The 20389-nt window shown below is 38.8% G+C and overlaps 1 protein-coding gene across 1 annotated transcript in view; it reads right to left on the reverse strand.

Annotated features, from left to right (window-relative positions):
- The window catches only part of C9 (complement C9), a 48260-nt gene that overhangs the window by 9036 nt on the left and 18835 nt on the right, over positions 1-20389 (reverse strand). Inside the window, exons 5-9 of the mRNA XM_047554748.1 lie at positions 16687-16825; positions 11389-11649; positions 7488-7728; positions 4682-4822; positions 3222-3400 (exon numbers count right to left, since the gene is read on the reverse strand). Of these exons, the coding sequence (XP_047410704.1) occupies positions 3222-3400; positions 4682-4822; positions 7488-7728; positions 11389-11649; positions 16687-16825 (961 nt within the window). The remainder of the gene's footprint in view (positions 1-3221; positions 3401-4681; positions 4823-7487; positions 7729-11388; positions 11650-16686; positions 16826-20389) is intronic.

The raw sequence follows: 20389 nt of genomic DNA on the forward strand, positions 1-20389 counted from the left end.
GATAGAATTAATAGTCTTTTGTGAAAAAGTCAAAATCTATGACAAAGGAAAATTCTGAAAAAATGGGCCAGCCTATGTCTACTGCATGGAGAGAGGCCAAAAAACAATACTTGGGTTGGACTAAGACACTGGGAGATTGAAAACCACAGGTTCTACCATAGTATTACCATAGTTACTTTAGTACAGAAAGAATTATAGATATGGATATATCATCATCATTATCACCATCATCATCATCATCATCAAGTATTTTACTTGGAAAATCTCAGTAATATATTCACACAGCCTTTTACTACGAGTAATATAACTTCCTGGTCCTTCCTCTAAGATAACTGTAACATAAATACTTAGGTGATTTAATTTGCTACGGAGGACTAAACATAGACCAATTAATAGTTTGGAGTTGGTAGGGAGAGATTCTATCAATCCTTTAAATAATTAAATAGGAGGAGCAATTATTATTATTATTATTATTATTATCATTAATATTATTATTGCAGTGCTGGGGATTGTACCCAGGGCATTGAGCTTGCAAAGCAAGCACTCTACCAACTGAGCTATATCCCCAGACCAAATTATTTTAATATTAGGGCCATTCCCATAGTTTGAACACATCATTTGCAGACAATAGGTACACATAAAATTATCAAAGAATGAATTAGTAATTATAAATTGTGTCATTACCTGCTGGAAATAGTAACCAATTAACCAGAGAGCCACTTCTACTGGATCAATGAGAGCAAAATGACCTAGAATCTATTGCAAGGACAGACTTAATTATATCTCACACCTTTTCAGGAATTTAAAAGTCACACCAAGTCAACAAAAACCACAAGAGTATACTGTTTTCTGAACTTTCTCTACAAGAAGACAAACTTAAAAAGTGGTCTACAGGGTACTAGCTAGAACTGCCCTGTCCTTGGGTAGAACAAGGATATAAAAAGCCCAGGCTTTCCATTTATGAGCAAGGAAGATAGTAGGACAGCTCATCTAAAGTCTGAATGAGCAGCCGCTCTCAAGGACGGGAACCCTGCATTCTGCACCCAATCAGGGACTGTGCCAAGTGAGCCGGTCAAAGTCTTGGAATAGCTGTGAGAAATCCAGTGGTAAAATTTCAGCAGATGCTTTAGTTACTTGGGATTTTAAGAATTTGCTCTAGAATATAGAGGACTATTATTAAGAACCCCCCAGAGAATAATATTGGATCCATCCATATAAGAAAAGTTGAACTTGCTCTGTATAGATAATAAGCCCCTTTGGATGACCATCTGGTTGTAAATATCTACCTGAGTCACCAGTTCTTACCTTATTTAAAGTCTTCCAACATAAATTTATTTTCCTGAGTTCAAGATAAAAAATTTAAATAAAATTTAAGTATAATAGAATAAGGGGATTCTGATTTCATTTTCATATTGAGAGATGCAAAGTCAGCTGACTTTTTCTTTCCCTTCGTCCTACTTTGGAACTAACAGGTACATTTGTACATCTATTAATAGCTGTATTTCCATAACCTAAAGGGAAAAGTGATTGCAATTTTTCAGTAGTTTTTCCTTCACATAAATGAGATGGATTTGGTGAATCCACTCACTTTCAAAAGATAATAAAATAGATTAAGGAAATAAAATTCTCCAATAATTAGTACTAGAAAAAAATGTCAACATTTCTGTAACTCAGGTTAATCAAACTGAAGTTATGGGCAAAGATAAATTTGATCTGAGGGTTGAAAATCATAAACATGGAACATTTAAAGGTATTAAAAGGAAGTAGAAAAAACACTTTCGAATCATATCTGGAACAAAAGAAGTAAATGCACACGCATAAGCGCATGCTCGCGAGTGTGTGCGTGCACAAACACACACATGACACACACCCAACATACTCTTCTGGTTAGTTTGGGGAGAAAAGGTGAGGTAAACTAACATTGGCATTTATATCTTTACAACAGAAGAGAATGTATTTTTCTTAGGACTAAACACAAGACTGAACCCCTAAACGTTTGTAAGTTGAAGACCATTACAGTCAGGTAGAGGCAGGGTGAGCCTGTAATCCTAGCTCTCAGAAGGCTGAGACAGGAAGCTCACTTGAACTCAGAAGTTTGAGATCAGTGTGGGCAACATCATAAGACCCTGAATAAAAAAAAAAAAAAAAAAAAAATATATATATATATATATATATATATATAGAGAGAGAGAGAGAGAGAGAGAGAGAGAGAGAGATCAGTATAGTGACACAGCCACATCAGTGTTTATAGCAAAGCAATTCACAGTAGATAAACAATGAAGCCAACCTAGGTGCCTTTTAACAGATGAATGAATAAAGAAAATGTGGCACATATACACAATGGAATATTACTCAGCCTTAAAGAAGAATGAAAGTATGGCATTTGCAGGTAAATGGATGGAACTAGAGACAGTCATGCTAAGCGGAATAAGCCAATCCCAAAAAACCAAAGGCCAAATATTTTCTATGATAAGTAGATGTCTATGTGTGTGGGGTGGGTAGGGAAGAATAAAGGAACTTTGGATTATGCAACGGGAAGTGAGGGGAGGGGTGGGGATGGGAAGGGCAGTAAAACAAGACAGACATTATTACTCTATATAAATGTATGGTTACACTACTGGTGTGACTGCACAATGAGCTGCCAGAGGAAGGAGAAGTTGTGCTCCATTTGTGTACTATGTGTCAAAATGCATTCTACTGTCTTGTAGAACTAATTAGAATAAATAAAAACAAAAGGTGAGCAGGGGATAAGGGTTCTCTGAATATAAGAATCGCTCTCCCTTGTTCTTGTTTCCTTGAGAACTTCTGAACATTTCTCTCGTGATGACTTTCCACACATGAGCTGTTACGTGGTGGTTTGAGGCCAGGAGAAGGCAAGAGTCCATCAGGGGGCAGACAACAAAGAAATATTTTTTGGTGCCTATTTTGTGCCGGTCTGTGCTATAAACTGTACACAGAAAATCTTATTTAAAACATGGCAGCCTGAGGAATTTAGTGTTGTAGAAGTCACAAGTGACATACATCCAACAAGGGACACACAGGAACTCAGACTGTCTGCCACCACACTGGGCCTTTCTTCTCCACCCTGCCTCTGTCCAGGATGACGCCGGTAGGTTTGAAGGCCCGCATCTCATTCCTATGGAACTGCCGGTTCCCATGAGCCAATCGTTAACAGTTAATAAGAAAACGGCATGATCTATTCGAGAACAAACGTCCCTTACTTTTTGACTAATGAGCACTGGAGCATCACTCAGGGAAGAGGCCCAGTTTGCAAAGTCCGTCACATCGATGGTCTTGGCTCCTTTGAGAAGCTTCTCTTTCAATTCAAATGCAGATTTCCTGGTTCCTCCTCTTATGAGAGAAATAACGTCATCTATGAGGTTATCCCGGGTGATGTTTACTGAGGAGAGAGAGAGGACTTGAAGAGGAGCGTTTGTAATTCTGTGACTGGTTATCGAGATCACATTTGATTATCATTTTGAGTCTTTTAACATGGGTTAGTGTTTTTGTTGAATTTTAATTGTAATTAATGCAATTCTCCACCCCCAAATCTGTAAGGGCAATTTTAATGAGTAGCCAACTGTAGACCTCAATCATCTTTCTTTCTTTTAAATAAAATGGCACTGATGATCTGGATGCATTCATGATTCACCGCTCGTCACATATGCATACATACACATGAGCACTTCACATGATTCTGGATGTACTGTGTATTTTTGTTTCAAACATACCTTCAAACTTATATTTTGTATGTGCTTGCTTTAAACTATTTCAATATTAAAGTGAAATCGAAGAGTCTAAAACAGAATAATGCAAAAAGCAAAATTTCTTTCCACCCCAGAATCCTACCCCCCTCTCCCTCAGTCTCTACAGATTGGAGCACTTTAAACAAAGTTGTGTGAGTCTTATGGAGTTGTAAAGTTTTAGAACAAACAAGAAATTTCAAGAAGTTTTTGTTTATCCCTCATTTTTAGGGAGGAAAATTCTGACACAGAGAGGTAGAATGTCTGGCCCCAGATGACACCGTTAATCCCCAGGGCCGAATACAGAAATGATGACATGTGATTAAAAACATCAGACTTGCCCCCTTGAATCTTCTAGAACCAGTTGGCCCTTTAAAAATGAGTCTCAAAAATGCTCTCAGTCACTTCTGAGTAGAGTGAGAGTTGAGAACTGCATCACCTCTCAGGTCTGTTAATCAGCTAACAATTAATAACAGAGAGTAATAGTTACACCAAAGATGTTTGTAACTTCAAAAAGGTTGTGCACTATTTTGATGTTGAGTGGGATTAGGATTCAAGTTGTGAAAGGTGCCTTTGGGGAGATAGTTCTGGCTTTCTTTGCTGATGTTAAAAACTTTTTTTTAAATTAAGGGGGGGGAGGCAACTTTTCCTTAATAAATGTTTCTACCACTGGTTTTCTAGCATTACTACTATAAATACAGAAATCCACATTATGTTCAGTGTGAATGGTACCCTCTCAAGCTGCGTGCTGCACAAAAGAGTCAGCAATGAACACGTGTCCATGGGCCATTTGTGCTTGTAGTGGTTCAGAAACCTCTCTAAAGGTAAAATAGTTCTTTTATTTTTCTAAATAAAGAAGGTGAACAATGAAAAGGGCTCATTGTGAAAGAGCATTGTTCTCTATCTTTCTTAAACCTCGTAAGTTTGACCATACTTACCAGTTTTACCACGATTGACCTTTAAACAATCATTTTTATTAATTTGTCCTGAGACGTCAGGTCCTTCAGAGGTTCCAGGGATATGCAGAGAGAAATCCAGATTATACCCAAGGCATCTCTTTATGTCTTCTAGCTCGATACCTGTTTTATGTATTTATTTTGAAAATTATTACATAATGTCTATCAACATCATAAATCCTGATTTTGCTATTTTGTAAGAAATATACTGACTCAGATTCTGGACATCATTGCCACACTCAAATGCAAGGTCACGTCTTGTATTAGAATCTTGTAGCTCATTTTTACTTTGCTTGTCAGCTCAGTGGCAAAGTACATACTAAGTTTATTATTTTCTTAAAAGGACATAGGTCAGACAGGTATTCATATTAAAATCGTTTCTGTCTAAGATCATGGAAGGGGGACAATGATGTCTAACATGTATTGAATTCTTACTACACGTCTGGACTCATTCCAAGCATTTGTATGCATTAACGAATTTAATCCTCACAAATATTTCTCCTGCACCCACAATTAGCAAAGAACGTAAGAATTATCAATGCCAGAAGTACGGAATTCTAGACTTGCAACCTTACCACGATGAAGCTGATGCTGAAGACGAGGGTGAAAACAGTTAGGTGACTCTGAAGGGCTTAGATTGTCTGCCTCAGCAGTGGACTCTGCCATGCCCAGATGCCCTGGATTGAGGTGGGGACTTGGCTCTTCCCCAGCTACTGGCACTGGAGCATTGAGGAAGGTGACTTCCTCATCTAGGGGACTGGGATTGACCAGAAGATCCTCATCTAGTAAGGCCAGGAGTGAAGTAGAAAGTCTGTGGAGAGCTCTGAGCAGTCCAGAATTAAAGATCTCAGCTTGTGAAGCTTTTTCACAAGAAAAAAAAAGGTGGGGGGTGGGGAGAGGGTAAAGGGCTCTGATGTGCTCTTTAAGTTTGAATCGTCCCTGTGAAGCCAGAATTGGGGACAGGCAGTTAGTGTGGAAATAGGACATTAGGTCAAATTGAGGAAATGGAGGCCATGAAAGCCATCTGCCTCTGGAAGTTGGAGACTGCCCCTGGGAGAATGGAATGTCAAGGATCTCCAGAGCCCATTGATTACCAATTACCTGCCCTTGTCAAGGACTACAGGCAGGGAGCTGCTAACTAATGCCCCCTGGGCCCTTGCCTGGCTGAATCACCTTGGCCTCCTCCTGCCCCATCCACTTCTCACTTTATGCATCTCACCTGCAAAACCAGGCCGAGTTATGTAGGCAGGAAGGAGACATAAGGGGGAGAGAACTGGAGAACAAAAGAGACCTTAACCTATAAAAGATGTAGGGTGTGCTCAGTTCTTGGGATTCTAGAACATCAGCCATGGCCCTTTCTCCCTCCTGGGAGAAGTCTGTATTATTACTACTTTTAAATAAAACCTGCTTAACATGCTTGCTTGGGCGCGCTTCTCTAGTGTTCAGACGTCAACATTAGAGGGAACAGAACTCGTCAACGGTCAACAGTGGTATCACCTGCAGAGCTGTTCTCTTCTAATTGCTCAAGAGGCAGTTCTCCCACACATCTTTCCAGGTGGTGTCCCTGTTAATATAGCTCACCAGGTGGGCCTCCAAAGCCCTCATGAGGCTGTGGGTGTAGCTCTGTGCAGCAGTGTAGACAGAACGCCCCACACTCCACTACCCCTGTGGAGCCTTCTCCTGCCCAAGACCATCCTCAGCCACCAAGATCCCCCGGCTCTGGCCCCACCATGAGTTTGTCATCCACGCTGTGTTCACTGGCTGTGGAGTGAGTGTCAGGCTGGGGATCAGAGTTGCATTCTAGTCCTCACTTGATACTTGACACCTTGACTTGCTGGCCCCACAGGGGTCTGAGTGGCACTTGCCTCCCTATTAGACACCCAATAATTGTGAAGGTGGAGAGAGATACACTGGCATCCGTCACCTCCTTAAGGAATGTTCACAGCCAGTCATTATCACTCACAAAATAAAATGAAAACTCATTAACACGATCACTATGCATCTACTTTGCTTTTAAATTTTAATTTGTTTTTTATGAGATGGGATCTCACTGCCTCAGCCTCCTGAGTGTCTTGAACTATAAGCTCATATCACTGCATACAGCTCATCAGTTTTGTTCTTAAAAGGCTTAGATGCCAGGCCAGGGTGGTAATCGTGTGGTACACAGACCTCTTCTGTACCCGTGACACACATTGGTGATCAACTATGGCTCTTTTCTCCATGATTTCACTTGTGGCTGGAAACCTACTCAACAAGGACCCAATGCAAGCAACACCACATGGTTCGAATTGTCATCATATGAGGTAAATCTAATTTCCATCCTTGCTTTAAGGTGTTAGAGGTATAGGATAACATTGCTTCTTTCTTTCCCTCTGGAGAAAATTTAGAACAGTGTTTTCCCTCCAACACTGAAGAAAACTTTGCAAGATAATCATCATGCATAAATTAAACCAGTCTACTGAATAGGAAATAAATTATGCTTCTTCTACCTTCTATCACCTTTTGAAAAACTCTTCACTAAAAGTAGCATCTCATATAATAGATATTAAATTGTAATACAATTTATATATCTGTGAGTAATGCTGCTGCCTAGTATAGAAATCAGATTACTCAAGATGGAAGTCAATTTGCTACTTGACAGAACTTTAGGTGCCAAAAGAGAATTCTGTCAAAAGAGCAGGTTATTAGACTCTGTATTTTAAAGACTTTATCTATTGAAAGGGGTTAGCCAAAGAAATAATGTGTACTAAATTTGGCATCTGTAGCCAGACTCTATACCGGGGCATACCTTTCTCATCCATGGAAGCTTTATTCAAAACATATATGAGCTCATAGAATCCTCCTAGAGACCCGGAGCTGCTATAGTGGGTTCCATAGGTTTCCAAAAATCCAAAATATTCTCCCCTCTCATAGGTAGCTGGCAGAGCTCTGACATCATCCAGAAAAGTTGTCGTCAATACAACATCCCGACTTCTCATCACAAATCGACCCAGATCAATCACTCCTTTCACATGCAGAAACATTTTTTCCTTTGTTATGGATCAGTTGGGGAAGAGAAATATGAACCTTATTACAATGACTTCAAGTAAATCACAAAATCTAGAACTTCCAGAGGAATAAGTTTTTAACAGTGACCTTGAGATACTAATTTATTCTGTTAGAATAGCTAAATTTAAAATGCCATCAATACCAATTGCTGTTGGGAATGTACAGCCACTGGAACTCTCCTACCTTGTTGGTCCAATTGTAAAATGATAGAGCCACTTTGGACACTGTTCAGTACCTTTTCACAAAGTGAAGCACGCATTGACCCTACGACCAGCAATTCCACTCTTACAGACTTACCTAAGATCAGTGAAAACCTTGTCTACAAAAAGACACGTATAAGAATTTTATAGTAGCTTTAGTCCAGAGTAACTTATAATTGGAGACAGCTCAAATGCCAATCGACCAGGGAGTTGACAATCAAGTTGCAGCATGTTCACATAATGGAATACTAGTCAGCAATAAAAAGGGACAAACTATTGATACAAACAAAACTTAAGTCTCAAAATATCATGTTGAGTGAAAGAAGTCATACCCAAAGGAATTCAGACTGTATGACACCATTTCTATAAAGTTTTAGAACAGGTAAAGCTAAGCTGTAGTCAGAGAAAACTGGTCAAGTTGTTGCCACTCAATAAGTAGGGAATTGATCAATAAGAGCTCATGGAATTTTCTAGTGGTGATGGAAATAGTCTGTATTTTTTGGGGGGATCTATGTTCTTTATCTTCTTCATAGCTATGAAGGAGTATGCAATAGTCAAAACTCCTGGAATTACACACTTAAATCTTTACATTTTATTGTATGGAAATTATACCTCACTAAGTTGATTTTAAAATGTTAAAAATGGAAGAAAATGTATACATTACATATAAAATCTTTGTATTTTACAGACAAGGAAACATTGATCCAATAACATCAATTTATTTGCTGCAAATCATTCAAATAGTCGTTATAGTATCTTTACTAAAATGTAGGTCTGTGGTTTCTCTGTTCCTTCAACTATGTTCTTTCAATCGTTAATGACTGAGATAGGGCAGATAATATTTTAAACCCCAAACCTTAAGCCAACCTAAACAAGTTGACAGTTAAATGTTCCTAGGACCAGAGATGATGGCTTAAATTTCCAAGATGAAACTGGAGCACTGAACTGTGTGAATCAAGGCTTTAGCCTGGCCAAGGCAAAACTACCTATAATTGACATCCATGATTTTGCAGATGGATCTTTTGAGGTTCTCCTGCCACTTTGTTTAACATATGATGATCGTGTAGGTGTTGCAAACATTTTATTTCCTTTAAAAGATGTATCTTGAGGTATATGGGCATTGTAACAAACTTTTTGTGTTCCAAAAGTACATTGCCTACATAACTTAACTCCCGGGGGCACAGGGTGGGTCAGCCTCTAACCAAAACCCTATAGGAACTTACTCCATATAATTGAAGTCATTGCAGCTCTTAATCTTCTGACTTGTGTAGTAATTCTTAATAAAGTCTCAAAGATGCACAAAGTGGACTTGGATTCATTTTTGCAGTTGCTAAAACTAGGAAGTCTATTTTGGGACTTGGAGTCAGAAAGACATATGAGGTTCTTGGGTTCAATTTATTTCAAAGACAGGTTTCAGATCATTTCATTCATATATGCTATTATTCTTTCTATCTTAAAAAAAAGTTGAAAAATTCTCTTGGCTTCACCTCCCCGAGTGACTGATAGCCATTCCTTTGCCCATGTTGCATGCAAAATTCCTTGAAAAAGCTTTCTGTACCATTTCCAATTCTTCTTTTCTGGGTTTTTCCTAAATCTAATTCAATCATGCTACACTTGAAGGTAAAACTTCTCTTTTCAAGGTCACAAATGATCTCAATGATCAACTTAAAATTCTCCAGTGACCTTCCTCATGTCACCAGAGAAAAAGTCACTCTTTGCAATGGACTTTGGGGCCTGTCATGATCAAATTCAAGGGTCCTCTCCAATCTTTCCTCCTTCCAATGCAATGTGACCAAGTTATCACATTGGATTTTTTTTTTTTTTTTTTTTTTTTTTACCTTAGCAACTTTTCTCCAACAGTTTTTTCCTCCAAATACCCATCTCACACCTAACTGCCTGGTGATTTACTCTCCTTTACATCTTCGCTTAGATCTCATCTCCTCAATGAGGCCTGCTTTGAGCTTTCTTTTTGATACTGTCACCTGCTGACTGCTCCTGATTTCCCTTACGTTACTCTACTTTTCCTTTTTCCATAACTTTTGTGACTTTGAAAACACTATATATCTTCTGGTATGGTTTGGATATGAAGTGTCCCCCAAAAGTTCATGTGTGAGACAATGCAAGAAGGTTCAGAGGTGAAATGATTGGGTTATGAGAGCCTTAACCCAATCAGTGAATTGATCTTCTGACATGAATTAACTGAGTGGGTAACTGCAGGCTGCTAGGGTGTGACTGGAGGAGGTGGGTCTTGGGTGCATGCCTTTGGGGTACATATGTGGTGAGCCGAGCTTAGTCTTTGCTTCCTGGTGCGACATCTTGAGCTGTTTCCGCCATGATGTTCTGCCTCCCCTCGAGCCCTAGGAATGGAGCCAGCTGCCCATAGACTGAGACCTTTGAAACCATGAGCCCCAATACAAACTTTGCCTCCTGAACATTGCTCCTGGCAGGTCTTTCCATCACAGCAGAGTAAAAACTGACTTTCGTTTGCTGTCATGTTTACTGTTTTTGGCTGCCTCCCGCTGTTGAACTTCCAGCTGCATGAGGACAAGACTCTTTCTCAGCTTGATTTACAGAAGTATTCTCAGTACCTAGGACAGGGCCTGCCATATAAATCTACAATTAAATATTTATTGAATGATTTAAAAGATTTCCAACTGTACACTTTTTGGGGGCAGGTATCCATGTGCATACAGAGGCAATGTTGCAGGCCCGGGCACAGCAATTGCACAATTAGGCGTAATGTCAATCCTAAGAGTGAATTATTATCATTACTGTGATTACTTTAATGTGGGAGAAGGGTGTCTAAATAGGTGACTGTGATATCACAAAAGGAAGAATGAGGATTTTATCAGCATCATACTGACAGCAAAAAGCATATTTTACATTTATTCCAAAGGTGATAAAACAGACCTTGAAATCTGGCTTAAGTATAAAAACAAACACATTATCAAAGTCTCATATTAAAGGTAAAATCACAAAGTCAGTAGACCCATTTCAAGTGCAATGTGACAATTTCCTGGCATTGTTACTTTAAAGATAAACTTTCCCAGTCATTGTTCTAAGGTATTGCAATGAATTACCAGAATCCCTAAGTATAATTCTTCACTGTGATTGCAACAGCTGTATAAACTGAATTGTCAGTTACCAGAGTCTCAGTCAAAACATCTGCCTAAGTTCTTGGTACAGTGCACCTCTGCTCACTTCCAGACCTCGATTCACTAACTGCTGTCCAGGAGCCCATCAGGTTTCTCCAGTTGTTATCATTCTTCCTGAGATCTAACTAGCTGTTTGAGCATTAAATGTAACTTGTTCTTTTTTTTTTTTTTCTCTCTCTTATCATCTTTATCTGCTCTAAAAACTTACACTTAGAAAAGGGGCTTGGGGCTTGGTTAGTTAGACATATACCCCATTATATTGTCTGTATTAAATGTAGGGTCTTACCTTCTTTGCAGAATATGACAACAATTTCTGATAAGCTTCGACTTTGAAATATGAAAATTTAAAACTATTCCTGGAATTTCCACGATCTGAGGAATTTGTTTCCTGATCTGGCTCCTCAACTGCATTTTTATTTATTTCAGTGGGTGTAAATTTTAGCGCAATGTTTGCATTGAAACTTGACGTCTTCTCCTGGATGATGCTTTGCAATACTTGAATCTCTTCTTCAAAATGTTCGGTTCTGAAATTTTTATTGACTTTGGTCTGCAAGAGCATGACAATGTGTTGTTAGAAACAAGATAAAGAGCAAAAGCAAACGCAATTTTTAAAAAAGCGATTATTAGAAATGTAGTAGAGGAAAGGAGCTGAGAGGGAAGGTGCTGGAAAGGGTTTCTGGAATGCCAACAGAGGCTCTGTGGCTTTGAGGACATTTCATAGTAACCTCTCTGTGTTTAGTATGATTTCTAGTCTGGAAAATGAGGATACTCATCATGTCTAGCCTGAAGGTTGCCATGAGGATTCAGTGAGATAATCCACATGAAGGTATAGACTATAACAAGCTTCCAGAGCTAGTGTCTATTTTATTTTTTGGTTCCAGGGATTGAACCTAGGGGGCACAAAACCATTGAACCACATTCCCAAGCTGTTTTTTTTTTTTTTTTTTTTTAGGAAAAAAAATTATTTTGAGACAGGGTCTCACTAAATTTCTTAGGGCCTCACTAAGTGGCTGAGGCTGGTTTTAAACTTCAGATCCTCCTGCCCCAGTCTCCCAAGCTGCTAGGATTACAGGTGTGCACTACCGGGTCCTGCCTCAAAAGCTAATATCTTAATAATCAAAAAGCATGTGGCAAAAGAGATAGTTGTATACTTTCATTTGTGTGTATACAAGAGATACTTGTATACTTTTCATTTGTAAAAACAAAGGAAAGAATAAAGATAACACTAGAAGCTTATGGACCAAGCAGTTTAAAATATTTTACACATATTAATGAATTTAAGCAGAAATGCTAGAACTTGAGTCTCACAATGGAATATTATTCAGTCATAAAGAAGAATAATATTATGACGTTTGCAGATAAATGGATGGAATTAGACAATATCATGCTAAGTGAAATAAGCCAAGCCCCAAAATCAAAAGACTGAATGTTTTCCCTGATAAGTGGATGATGATATATAATGGGGGTGGGGGGGTGAGAGAAGAATGGAGTAACTTTAGATTGTGTAGAGGGAAATGAGAGGGAGAGTGGGTATGAAAAATTATGGAATGAGACAGACATCATTACCCTATGTACATGTATGATTGGTGTGAATCTACATCATGTACAACCATAGAAACAAAGTGAAGTGATGTACCCCATTTGCGTACAATGAATCAAAATGCAGTCTGTAAAAAATAAAAAAAAATTAAAAAAATCTATTCTTCTGACCTTTATTCACTACTCCCTGTCAGAAAAATAAATGTTTTCTTGCATATTTAAAAACATTACAAGAGCTGGGTGTGGTGGCTGAGGCAGGAGGATTACAAGTTCAAAGCTAGCCTCAGCAACTTAGTGAGACCGTAATCAACTTAGAAAGACCCTGTCTCAAAAAAAAGTATTTTTAAAAAAGGATGGAGATGTGACTCTGTGGTTAAGCACCTCTGGGTTCAATCCCCAGTACCAAAAAAAGAAAAACAAAAACAAAAAAAAAAAAAAGAAAAAAGAAAAAGAAAGAAAGAAAGAAAAGTAGGCAAAATAGCACAGTGCCTGCCTCTACAGGAGGAAACCTGTAAAGGTCCTCTAGAGAGGCAGCAAGCTTACTTGTTCTAACATTGTCTTTTTATCATTTGAATGTTTGGATTTTTTTAAAACCACATGCACTTTTGCATAAAGCAAAACTTAGTTAGAAAACAAAACTAGAACTAAAAAAACCTAATTAAAAAACAGAAGTTTGAATTAAGACATTCTTTGCCAATTTGGTTCCAGTCGGGTATGAGTGTACTATGGTTTGGATATGGTTTGAGTGTGCTTCCCGAGTTTTCATATGTTGACATTCAGTCCCCATTGTGGGGAATTAGGAGGAAGAAGTGTGATCAGAGCATTGTGTTTAGAGAACTCCTTTGGGTGCTGAGTAAGGTGAGTCAGGTCATGACAATGGAGTCCCCAGGATTGGGGACTTCATACCTCTAGAATTGTGAGGCAAGACAAACCTCTTTTCTTTATGACTCCCCCAAGGTTATGGATTAGATATGATTTGTCCCCCAACAGCTCATGTGTTAAACAATGAAAGAAAGTTTAGAGGTGAGATGATTGGATTCTGAGGATCTTACCCTAATCAGAGCATTAACCCCTGGTAGGGATTAACTGGATGGTAGCTGTAAGCAGATAGGCTGTGGCTAGAGGAGGTGGGTCCCTGGGGCACATCTTTGAAATATATATTTTGTCTTTGTTGAGCAGAGCTCTCTCTGACTCCCAGTGCCATGTCCCCAGCTGTTTTCCTCTACCACACTCTTCTGTCATGATGTTCTGCCTCACCTCCAACCCTGAGGAATAGAGCCAGCTATCTACGGACTGAGACCTCTGAAATCATGAGCCCACAAATAAACTTTTCCTCCTCTAATTGTTCTTGTCAGGTCTTTTGGTCACAGCAACAAAAAAGCTGACTAAAACACTCATTCTGTGCTATTTATGTTATTGGCAACAAAAAACAGACTAATACATGGTTGTTCATATCAGTGGTTTGGCGTCTTTTCCAGAGAATTTCTGAGATAAGTAGTGCTCTTGCTTAGGAAGAGGAATAGGACCCTGTGTTTCAATCAGTGGCGTGGATTGTTTCTGGTAGCATGTATTGTAAGGCTCTTGAGCACAGAGAACATAAAGTTATTACAGTCTAATGGAAAGACTAACTCATATATAATTACCTTTAAAATAAGGCTTTCTGGTTAAATGCCCAACATAACAATGAAGAAAAACCCACCATTACCACTTTCTTATTAGAACATTCCAATGTCTTCCCAGTGACTTCAAGATAAAATTCACACTCTAATCATTCCAAGTCAATCTCTCCCTGACTGTGCTTGGTCATCAAGCCAACCTTCTCTTCTCACAACCCATGCATCTTTTCACCAAGGGTGTTTTTATTCTTTTACGTTCAGGAATGTTCTTTTACTCTCTTTCCCTACTCTTCCCAGAACACACATATTGCACGAACTCAAACACACAAGGAAAACTTACCTTTTGACCTCATTAAATCCTACCCCTGTATCAAGTCCTAGCTTAAACATGACATCTTTAGGGAGGCTTCTCTTGATGTCACAGGCATATAAATCTTTTTTCTATAGATCCTCATGGTCCCTCTAAAACACTCTTTGAAAACTACTTCTCTTTTAATCACTTATTGAATAGACTTGCAGATAGTAAGCTCACCTGGTACACAGGAGGTGCTCAATAAAAATGCGTTAAACTTAGTACATAGAGCTAATAATAGCTAATGATGATAACTGATATTTGTCGAGTGTTACTTTGTACCAGGTGCTGTTAGAAGTATTTCATGTGGGACCATGGAGGAGTGACGTAAGAAAAACAGCAGAATAAGACTTTCCTATGCTTGTACCCTCGCAAAACATCATTTTGGAAACTATCCCCTAACACAAATGCATTCAAAAGAGCTGAGAGATTATAGAACCTTGTATAGCAAAAAAATAGGAAAAGATGCTTGGATGGGGGCAGGAAGGACAGTTTCACATTACTCTCTGACCTCTCCCTCACCCCAGGGAGCACACTGTAGAGAGATATGTACTCCACACTGAAGTACAGTGAGGTTGGACTTTGCCTTAAACCCCAGGAAGACCCAGAACCAGGCAGATCCCCACATTTCCAGACTGTGAACTGAGACTCCAGCCCACTCCAGTGCTAGGGCACACCAGAGCTCCAGACACTAAAGACTCCTCACAGTCCTAAGCCCCAGGCCATCCTCCACAGACCTCAGCTCCACACCAACCCCTGTGATCCCAGGACCCTGCCCTATCCAAGTGAGCCCTGTCTCTAGGACTGCCTCAGTCTTCACCATTGTGTGCCACTATGAAGTTATCACCTTTATAGAGAAGCTAAGAGGTGGCCACAGAGGCAAAGACAGGAAAACTGTAAAATGCAGATCTGAGAACCCAAAACAAAATAAAACAATGCATGAATAACCTTTCTCCCACAATGGCCAAGGTTACCATATTTGGTAAGGTTATCATTAAGAAAGTAGAACATGAGTGGTATTTTAGATAGATTGTCATCTCCCCGTTACAAAATTTCATGCTTAAAGGAGGTAAACATAACACTGTGAAGAAAGATCAACAACCCAGAAGTTTCCCTCAGATTTGTAGGAAACTGATTTTATTCTGGGCTTACGGGTTTAGAACTGTGAGAATGTGCTCACTTGTGAACAAAGTGCTAGTCAAAAGGTTCAGACTTTAAAGTCTTTGGCATCCCTAAGACAAGAGAATAATGGGTAGAAATTGATTTATAATATTGTTTTTGAAAAATGAATATTGACCACATTTATTTAAAAGTATATATATTTTACAACCTGGTGGGACTGGCATGTATAATAAGTGCTTTGTAGAAATAACGTGGACATTAGAGGTCTTCTTGACTTATGAGCCCATTGAAGGTGACGGACTCTTTTAGCCTGGCTCAGAATAAGTTACCTATTATTATTTATTTTATCTTACTTGAATCAAAGAAACATCTCTAAAGGTGATAAGCATGACTACTTTGGGGAAAAGGAGCAGTTTATGGAAGGTTCTAGGAAATTCGGTGACTTTAAAGAAGTTAATACATTTGAAATGCCATTACATGGGGCAAAAACCATTTTAAGTAATATTTTCACAAGACATAGAGAAGTTTGAAGTTAGTGAAAGTAGCCACTTATATTAGTCAGGCATTTGCTTGCTACACAAGGCAATATTGAAGGAAAACACATATAAAAATCAGTTTCCTTGGACAGGGGAGCTAGCAATGAAAGAGAAAAACTTAAGTAGCATGAAAGGAGTGTGATTGCTACTTAAGTCAGCACTGATTTAGTTTTGAGTCATCTCAGAATCTTAGATCATTCTCGTTAGGGAGTCTAGATATTTGCCAAATCTTTATCACTAGGTGAATGTCACTGAAGATTGATTATAGACTACTGTTTCTAGTGAGATGCAAGCTACATCCCCTCTTCTTTAAGTGCCTCCTACATATTCTATTGAATTTCTCACCATATCTAGTATTAAATTTATTGAAGCAACTTTCATCCAAAAACTGAACAATGTTTTCTCCTGAGGAGACTTACTTCATAGGCCAAAGAAGCCACGTTCCAGGGTCTTCGGTAGTATGTCAGAGTGTTTCCATCCCGAACCCTGTCACAGAGTCCGTTGTAGAACTCATTGTCAAAAGGTGTGGTTAGGGGATCCATTCCTAGAATGTTGATCCTGAGGATAAACAGAGTAGTGTCAGTCAGGCGTGCAAACACCGCATCTAATGCAAGGCAGTCCTCTGTAACCATTCGTGAGACAGCTTTGGTTTGTGTCACCATCACCCAAGATGTGTGCAGTAGAATCCAAAACAGCAGGAGGAGTCGGTTCACCTCGACTCTGTGTCTCTGGCAGAAAACATACCTTAGGAGGGTCTTATAAACCCGTTGGCAACTAGGGCACAGTTTAGAGCACAAAGAACGAAATGCAATCAGCAGGACACATGGGACCATCTGGCTCCTGGAATCTTAACTCCACTGCTGTAACTCTTACCTAACCTCCCTCAGTAAACCAGGAACTTATGCTGTAATACCAACTATTTAAATTATTTGAGAACAGAGCATCTCAGGGGGACAGTAAAACATATGCATGTAATTTTTTGTCTATGAATCAACATTGGGGCTCTTTCTCTCTCCCCATTCTCTTTAAGCTTAAGCCTTTTCCTCCAGCTGTCCCATTGCTTGTCAAGAGCCTCATTTCCCTCAGGCATATATTATTCCCATTATGCTTTCCAAGATGAACACAAAAATTTCAGCATCTAGCAAGACCTCCAAAATTCTACTTTTCCCCATAGCGGAATATTTTTGTTTAGAAAGCTGTAATTCATAATGGAAATCTTGTTTAGCTTTTAAAAAAATTGTTTGATTTGGAGGCTTAAAAACAATACATGCAAAAGAAATAGTACTTTCTGAAGTTCTTCTTTGTTCGTTGCAGGAGCACAGTGTTGCCGTCTAGGCTCTGTCTGGAATAAATGGCCTCAAGTCAGGGAGGCCCAATAAGGTTTGGTTCTCATACCCTTAACTCACCTTAGCACAAAAACATACACTTGTCCATTGCTCTGGACCACATTCCTAATGCCCATGAGCTGGATTATAAATCCAAACGTTGGTTTCAAGAGCAATTTGTTAAAGTGTGCATAACTTACTCTAAACCCATTGCTAATGCAAGAATAGTTCAAAGAACATCTTATTACCAGTGGATTAGTTAAAAACGTTTTCACATTAGCAGCACATTATTAATCAATTTTGAATCTACAAGGAAAATAAACATTGTGGAAAGCAAGTTAAGGAATTTATATATGAATATCTTTTTCAAGACTGAGGTACAGATTAAGTTAACTATCTTTCACTACCTGTGGCATCAAAATTGCCTTTCCTGGCAAAAGTTATGACCCTAAAGTTCTAGTATAGTGCCCCAAACTAGTACTATTAACTTGAACAACAGACAGGAAAAAAAATTATAAACCTCGTTTACTTCCTTTAACATTTTGTCCCTCATGACTGGTCCACATTTTTTCCCTAAGTTTTGATCCATCCCTGCATCTATATCCTCGTCAAGGTATTGTGATGGGCCAAGAGGAGGTCCCTCTTCACTGACTTTGTACTTAGTCATGTGACATGCTTTGACCAGTAGCATGTAGTTGAAAGTAATAAAGAACCTTCTGGAAGCTGGACATAAAGAGACCTCCTTTGCTTCTTTTCACTTTCTGGCACCCTAACCAGCATAGGGCTTCTGATGGACAGCTGCTGCTATTCCAGCCTAGCGACTTAGCAGGTCCAGACTATCAAAACCTCAGTGGGACACAAAGCCACCCCAGCCATTGCGGTTTGAGGCAGAGCTGCCATCAAGTCACATCTTGTGAGCAATTAGTTCTTAATTTTGTTTTACTAAACAAAGTTTTGATGCAATTTCTCCAACTCAAAGTCATAAAACATTGCACATAGCATGTGCTTTCTTCTCAGGCTCTCAACTACACCTTTGTTTGATAGAGAACTCTGCCCTCCTGTGTACCTGCATTAAAACAACACTGTACCTCTTTACCTTCAGCGAATAATGAAATGAACCTTTGTTTCTGATGATGATTAACACATGATCCATCTTTGTGCTGTATCGTGTTTGTAATAAACAGGGGCTGATATTAAGATAACTAGTGCACAATCTCTGCTGTCCTGAAAATTACTTTGAAGTTGGGAATTTGGACATACAATTACACATTTGGAAAAAAAAAATAGTCTCAAAAAGAACATGCTTGGTCCAAATGAGTAGCAAAGGTAAGTGCTGCATAAGTCCAGTCTTCCCAGAGGAAGAGGTCACTGTGGGAAAGTCATAAAAGAGGTTTAGAAGAGGCGAGTTTGGTTTGGGCTCTGAAGGGTGGGTGAACTGGAATGGGACTAGGAGGACAGGGGGAGTGGCATGAGCAATGGGGATGCAATGGCATGTGTGGGGACAGTGTCTTCAGATTTCCTGCTCCCAGGCCTTAGAAAGGAGTGTGACAAGCTATGCTTTCCTGCACCGTTTTAGCATGACATCTGATATTTTTCATCTTCAGCTTAAATAGTGGCAAAGGATAAAATTTCCAGTGTTCTGTAAGTATTTACAATATTTTCTACTTTAGGAAATAATCCAATAAATATAAACCACTGCAACTGAAAATTTTATAGTATTTTGTTGTATTCCTTTTATAAAACAGACTATTTTTAGAGCAGTTTAAGTTTCCTGGACCAAATTGAACAGAAAGTACAAAGATTTCCTATATACTCTGTGTCTCTTGTATTTGTGATTTTTAAAATCTTTATTTCTGATTCATTCCCCACAGAAAGTAATGTAGTTTATGCTTAAATTTTTTTTTTTTTTTGGTGAACTTATCGTACTCTCTGTACCAAAAGAAGCATTAGTTGGAACTTTTTTTTTTGGCGGGGCTGGGGGGATTGAACTCAGGGACACTCCCCCACTGAGGCACAACCCCAGCCCTATTTTTTATTTTATTTAGATACAGGGTCTCACTGAGTCACTTAGCACCTCACTGTTGCTGAGGCTGACTTTGAACTGGCAATCCTCTTGTCTCAGCCTCCCAAGCTGCTGGGATTACAGATGTTCGCCTCTGCACCCAGGATGTTAGTTGGAATTTTAATACATTAAACATCCTTTGACCTTAGGTTCTAAGTATTTACAAATTTCTTCATTCTTAATAGTATGTATAAGTATATTAAAATTTTCTAAATTGCTAAACACAAGAAAAATTTTACTGGAAAGTTATCTCTTAGTTCCTGAATCCATGGATGAAGATTACTTAGTTCTAGGAAGAGACAGAGTTCAGCAACTATTTTATTCTTCCTTTTCATTTTTACAGGTATAATTGCTGACACATTCTATAAGAATAAAAGGAATTTTGTTACAGAAACACCACTCAATTCTTTGATCTTCTGTTACATACCCCCCAAAGAAATCATATGCAGAATAGTGTTTTACCAAAATTATTTTTGTAGTCCATTAGCTGTCAATTGGTTAGGACATCTTTCAACATTGATGCTAAAAAAAATTGGAAGCCATTCAATTCCCAAGGCATTAGATTCCAACTGAGTACCTAGATCTGGAGTCACATCTTGTTTTTTCCACCCGGCTGTAAAATGGTGTATACTCTGCTTTTGGAAAGTAGGAGATAAATGTAAAATGAGTCCAAAAGGAGAATGAGCTTGACAACTTGAATATAGCCAAATTGTCTGCCTTATCAATTTCATGAAA

This window comes from Sciurus carolinensis, chromosome 6 (genome assembly GCF_902686445.1).
Source record: "Sciurus carolinensis chromosome 6, mSciCar1.2, whole genome shotgun sequence".
NCBI lineage: Eukaryota > Metazoa > Chordata > Mammalia > Rodentia > Sciuridae > Sciurus > Sciurus carolinensis.